General features: G+C 37.0%; 1 protein-coding gene across 1 annotated transcript; it reads left to right on the top strand.

Annotated features, from left to right (window-relative positions):
* Positions 1–304: 304 nt before the first annotated feature.
* On the top strand, positions 305–5,765 carry LOC143027200 (peritrophin-1-like; the record flags this gene model as incomplete). Its single annotated transcript, XM_076188374.1, is given in 2 exon segments — positions 305–600; positions 5,430–5,765. Coding segments are annotated over 2 exon segments (303 nt in total). The 3' UTR covers positions 5,460–5,765.
* Positions 5,766–6,694: the final 929 nt, after the last annotated feature.

Here is a 6,694-nt window from a genome sequence, read left to right on the forward strand (position 1 = left end):
ATATCATATATTTACGCATACACATACATATACGTATACATATACACATACATATACATATACACATGCGTATACATATACATATACATATACATATACATATACATGTACATATAATACATGCACACCCACACACATGTAGGTTACGATAAGTCTACATAGATATTTTCTATTGTGTTTTCCCGTTACTGTTTTCATACAATAATAGAAAAGATTCTGGGTTAAACATATATCTAATATAGTGTCAATAAACCAATTTATGTTGTATACATTCAAATTGTATTTATCATTTTGTCTGAAATAGTTTTCAACTCCGGCACCACCGCTATGCTTCCAAGTGCCTCAAAGACTGCGTCAGTCCTGCTTCTTGTTGGCCTCTTTGCGTCCATGTTGGCCTGTGTGAGTTGCAGTGTAGTTAGATGCCCAGCTGAGGTTTCTGAGAAATGCCCTGCGACAGACCCTGAGCAAGCGGTGTACTTCCCTCTGCCGAGCGACTGTTCCAAGTTCTGCGAGTGCAATAAGGGCATTGCTTTCGAAGTGGATTGTCCATCTGGCCTGTTCTTTGATGACCACCTAAATGTATGCAGCTGGCCCGATCAGGTGAGAGTAATGAGTTCTCTGGATGGATGAGGGTGACTAGAAGACGAAAGGTAAGGAAGAGGGAATGGAAGATTTTGATGAACGACGTTCGAAATAGGATGTACTAGTACGGGCTGATATAACGCGACGATCGTAATTATATTGCGAAAAGTAATCATCACTATCATAAACAGCAAAACCCTCCTTGCCACATAATCATCACGACAATGTATGTTACTAATAAGAAATATTTTGTAACAAGTTCAAAATAGCTTATAGGTTCTGTCGTAACCAACACCAAGCGATTTATTTTAGGTAACACGGACCAAAACAGGGTTTTGATCTTTCGAAGTCAATTTCAAGTCACAGAAGTATTTCCGGCTTATGCTAGTCAGCGCTGGACGATGATTTCATTCAGCCACGTGAATGTCAACTGGGGAGAGATTTGAAAGTTTTATTGTACGCCCTTAAACGAATATAACTTACACCCCTTCCATACGGTGCCGCACACGTAGGCGTCATAAGGAGCAAGTGGATTCGCGACGCTGCCATATCGGCGTCTTGATTATATTTATTGTAGTCGCCCCTGTGTTTTTACATTCTCCCTAATCTGCTCTTAATCCATTATCTGTGGTATTCAAAATTCACGGGTGAAAGAGAGAACGATCGATATAAGCCGTGACTATATTTTATGATGCGAGTATTATTACGTTAACACCTTACCCTTCCTTCCGAGCCCCCATGTTGTCACCTGTATGGCCATTTTCATATCTAAGCCTGAAGGGTTTGGATTTCTGCTTGACACATTTTCTCAGTCTGAATTCATGTATGTCAATATCTTCATCGACATATCTCAATTTGTTATCAAAGTCTTGACGAAATCTCTCTCCTGTCTTGTCCTTTCCACATATGATATTACATTTTCCTTTTTATATTTCATCAAGACCAGACTTCGACGTTCTTCAAACATTTCCTAATTGCCTCTGATATATAAAAGACTCGTTGCCATTTGGGTCAACAACTTTCTCCAAGTGCACCCAGTCGCAAGGCCACGCCTTTCCTTCTCTCCAGAACTCTGTTCCCAGCATGGAAATTAAATACATAACAATGAAAGAGACTACAAGAGACCATAAGGACTACATTATGCAACACCATGTCCCTTACCACCTGCCATCCCTAACATATTCTTATCTTGAAAAAAACAGTACTTTCATCATTTATTACATGGTCACTAAGTCTATTCTATTCGTTAACCACTCTGTCCTGGTGTATCAATATGATGACCTTGCCTGCGTCACCCTTGTTAAAGCCCTTGACCCATTGTATGAGCTCAGCACATCCTCTTTGTCTGATGTGTTCCTACTTGCTAATGACTATCTTTCCAATTCGTCCCTCTTGACAAGTAACATTTCCCGAGTTCAACCGTCCTCCGACCTTTCTTCATTATACTGATCCCAGCATTCTCAATGTTCTTTCCCTCCTGCCCCTTGCTTCCAATCTAGATTTGTCGTTGTTCATTCCTATAGTCTATTCACTTCAAGGAGTCCGTTCATGGTGTGTCATACGTCGTGATTTACTACTAAGCCATTCTGCATTACCATCCTTAGTACCCTCTTTCTTATTACCCATCTAAATGTTATTTGATTTTTTATATGTATAATGTAATATTTTTTTATAATCTGCATATCATGTAAAGGAAGCTGTATAGTACAAAGAGTATCACTTTTTAGGATTCTAACAAAAAAGAAATTAATCAATTCTATGACACGTGGCAATAGCACTTTTTCCACATGTTGCTGCGCCGAAGTATCAAATGCAGGTCAGGTGGGATGGGTTGGGTAATCGTTGTTATAATCCTAAGAAATTACACGCATTTTACTATACAGTTTCCTTTACTACATACAGAGTACATATAAAAAGAACATCGAATAGCACGCAGATGGGAAATAAGAGAGAGACATGTACTGAGGTTGATTTGACATGACGTATGCCACACCCTAAACGGAATCCTTCAAGCGCACAAACCGTATCAGGGCCGACCGTCAATTGAATCAATTGCTCCCAGTTGTGTTCCACGCCTAAGGGGTCCCCGCGCTATGCAATTTCATAATGAAATGTAGCTTAAAATTTTTATTAGCTCGCATGCATTATTCAAGCACACATTTTGATTGTTTCCCATTGTACCACAGAGATGTCAAATACAAAATAAACTTTTTTTGATATTTTTACGATTCTGCAGACCATATTGCAAGTTGGCTGGGCACTTGGGACCGACCAAATTTATTCCCAATTGGGACCCGCACCTCCTAAGGCCGGCTCTGCTCAGCAAACATCCCTATAGAAGGACACTATCCTTAAGAGTAAATTTTCTCTCGCCTACGGTAAATTTACAACACCCTGATCCACCCAGTCGATAAATTTTGGTCTCTAAATTCCAAGCTTCGCAGCCTTCTTCCCTCCCCGTCCACCTCCATTGCCAAATCTGCCTCTCCCAATTCCACCAGTTCTGCTAAATTCAAAACTTATTTTTCTTTCATTATCTAATATCTCCGAACCCCTACTATATCAAGATAGACCCAGTCTTAGCAAAAGTCTCCTCATATTACTATCTGAATCAATTTCCTCCTCTCTCCCTCATTCACCCAGTATTTCTTTAACTGGATCTGACCCAAGTATCTTCACTCCCCCACAGTATCAACTTCTTCAACAAAGAGTAACATTTTTTTCTTTAAACTACCTACTTCCCAGTTATTTCGCTCGTCCTCCGTCGTATTATTATTATTTTTTTTTTCTAATAAATTTCTGGCAATGTAAAATGAAGAGATGACAGTTGTGGAATCTTCTATGTCCAGGATCTGCATACTCCTATTTCAGAAATTTTCAGTGCATTCCCAAATTCATTTATCTACTTACTAAAAGAATATTCCTTGGGCCAATTTTGGTATCTTAGATTACTCCATTTTTTAATTCCTTTACCTTCTAGTATCTTTTCTCCCTCTTTCCTATTTTTTTCTCGAAGCTCCCATCACTTTTCAGATAAGTTAGTGAAAAGTAGGAAGTATCACATGTGTCAATTTCTAAAAACACTATTTGATGCCTACATTACAAAACTACAAGAGCTCACAAAGGTACAGAGATATTTTATTTTGATTAGAGGACGGGTTATGCCATTATTCATTATAAGATAAGAGGAGCCCACATATTTATCTTCAATCAAGGAAGAATCCTGAAGGCGACAAACGATATTTTAACTATTCTGTGTGTCTGTGTGTGAGGATGGGGAGGAAACACGATACGTATTTCAGATGTGCTGTCCATTTAATGTCTCAATTGCCACACTTGGAAATAAACTGGTTCCCTGTTTCTCCCGTTATCCATATGTACTGGGCCATCTACTATAAATTTAATCGATATACTCGTAGATAGGTATCCATAGGGGTCACCATCTACTTAATATATTCCAGACGTTTAAGAATGACGTGTCTTTTTCATTCATATATAATCATCTGACTTCGCAAGGGAGACGTCAAAGCAACCAAGGATTGAAATGTGATTCAGCTTTGTTAAAATGGTTTATTTGAAATGTCAGTGAAAGGATAACTTACTAACTCCTGACTACATTTATACATACTTTTTTCATTTCCATGCGTTCAGTAGTCATGTTAAATTTATTATCATATGCATAATATATATATGTTTTTCTTGGTGTCTCCCTGTCTGCGATTTTTATTGTATTCACATCTTCCATCTTTCTATGCTAACCTCGGACACGTTTGTCTCATGTTAAGTATTTTTACTCTATGGTCACCGCTTTGTACCCAAGTGGATATTTTCTGTATGTTCACTAACGTTTTCTATGAGTCAGTCGATACTTCATTGGTCTTGTTCACTGTCCCCTAGCGGCTTGGCTTACCTATTATTCCTTTAACTTTTGATAATAGTCCTTCAATTTCTCAGTCGCTCGTTTTAATTCATGCTATCTATATAATTAAGTTGGCATTCTAAGTTTTCAATCCTAGGATTGTGATTTGTTTAACAAACAAGTAACTTACAATGGAAATAAGCTTACGTGCTTTTTTGTGTTATCCTCGGCAATTTTAATTGTTATTTCGAACTAATTTATGTATTGATTCAATGCCAAATAAAATATAATATTATTATTATTATTATTATTATTATTATTGTTGTTGTTGTTGTTGTTGTTGTTGTTGTTGTTGTTGTTGTTGTTGTTGTTGTTGTTGTTGTTGTTGTTGTTGTTGTTGTTGTTGTTGTTGTTGTTGTTGTTGTTGTTGTTGTTGGTAGTAGTAGTAGTAGTAAAAATATTATTATTTTCTTTATTCTTTCATGTTTTCCATTATGGTCATCAGTAACTCATTCATTTTGGATATTTCTGTTGTTTGGCTGGTCTATATTAATTATATTTTTAATCAATCTACCGTAAACAGTTCCTGTTCAGTATCGGTACCAAATTCACTACAATTGTCGTCGTTTGTCTTTTCTGTCAATTCACAGTTTCACACACCTTCCAATTTTGGTTTATCTTTAGTTTTGTATTAGATATCCCAGTTATTCACTTTATGAAATCTGACGTTTCTCTCTATAAACCTAGAGCCACTTCCCACGCATATCATAATTGTTCATTTCGTTGACTTAAAGCGGCTGGAGCGAGAACAGGGACGTCCTCTCAGCAGTAGCCGACACATCACTGTGTGTGTGTGTGTGTGTGTGTGCGTGTGTGTGTGTGTGTGTGTGTGTGTGTGTGTGTGTGTGTGTGTGTGTGTGTGTGTGTGTGTGTGTGTGTGTGTGTGTGTTTGTTTTAGCTCCACTCTAAAATTCCTTCCTTTTTTCAGGTGAATTGCGGCAGTCGACCAAAACCTTAAGTAGTATGAGAACACAGAACAGAATTGACACGACATCGATTACTATAGAAAATTCAAGATTTTACATGGGCACGAAAGATCGACCTTCTTTTCCTTTTCTACAATAGGACACAGGAGATATCTCGTATATCCTTTATGCAAAACTGTATAGTAATCTGATTCATCGTAAACATATCTGAGCTTCTGACATGCAAACAGTGACAGAATTTAAGGGAGTGATTTTCTCTGTTATAGCTCCCAAGAACATAGTCACGTTTCATTAATATGGATGAAACAAATAGGGAATAAAATATTTCACCAGTAAAATCTATTATTTCATCCACATCTTCAAAGAAAATTTAGAGTACTAGAAATAATGCATTTGCTCTTGAGAAGGAAAAATGAAAGAATACCAAGTGAAGCTAAGTGAGTTGATGAGAAAACGCGGGGAAAGGAATATAATAAGTTGCTTAAACACGGCAAAGGAAGCATGGACTGAGATCGAAGCGTTTATTCCTGACGTTTCATCTACTGACTTTTTCAAAGGAATGGACTATGGACTACCTAGGACAGAGAACCCGCACGCGCGGGATCTGTAGTTGTAGGAGGGGAAGAGATGTCTGTATGAAAATTAAAAGATAGTTGTGTATAAAAGAGGGCTATTGCCGCCGGGCAATTTTAGGGATATTTCGTGGGGTCGTGGCTTAGGAGTGGTGGGCAGGAAACTTGGAGTTGGAGGCTGGAATCAATGCATGTAACCGTGAGGTTACTTTGGGATATTCATTCATCTTAACCTCATCCAACAAAGTTAGAAAATGAGTAGAAAAATTGGAAATAATTGTAGTGGTAGGTAAACTGAAATGAGAAGATGCAGCAGGAGAAAGTTAGAAATTAAAATAATTTCAGTAGAAGGAACATTTTATGTAGATGTTTGTGCACGTAGTCGTGTTTTTGTTTGCGATATGCTTGGATTGTAAGCTGCGCATTGAGGGTTGCCTCTAAGCGTGTGTACATACAGCCTGATAAATATAATCAATGGGCAAGATAGCGACATTATTATTATTATTATTATCATTATTATTATTATCATTATTATTATTATTGTTGTTGTTGTTGTTGTTGTTATTACTATTATTATTGTTATTATCATTATTATTATTATTATTATTATTATTATTATTATTATTATTATTTATTATTATTATTATTATTGTTATTGTTATTGTTATTATCATTATCATTACTATCACCAGTCA

This window comes from Oratosquilla oratoria, chromosome 7 (genome assembly GCF_046742065.1).
Source record: "Oratosquilla oratoria isolate Oo_2021 chromosome 7, ASM4674206v1, whole genome shotgun sequence".
NCBI lineage: Eukaryota > Metazoa > Arthropoda > Malacostraca > Stomatopoda > Squillidae > Oratosquilla > Oratosquilla oratoria.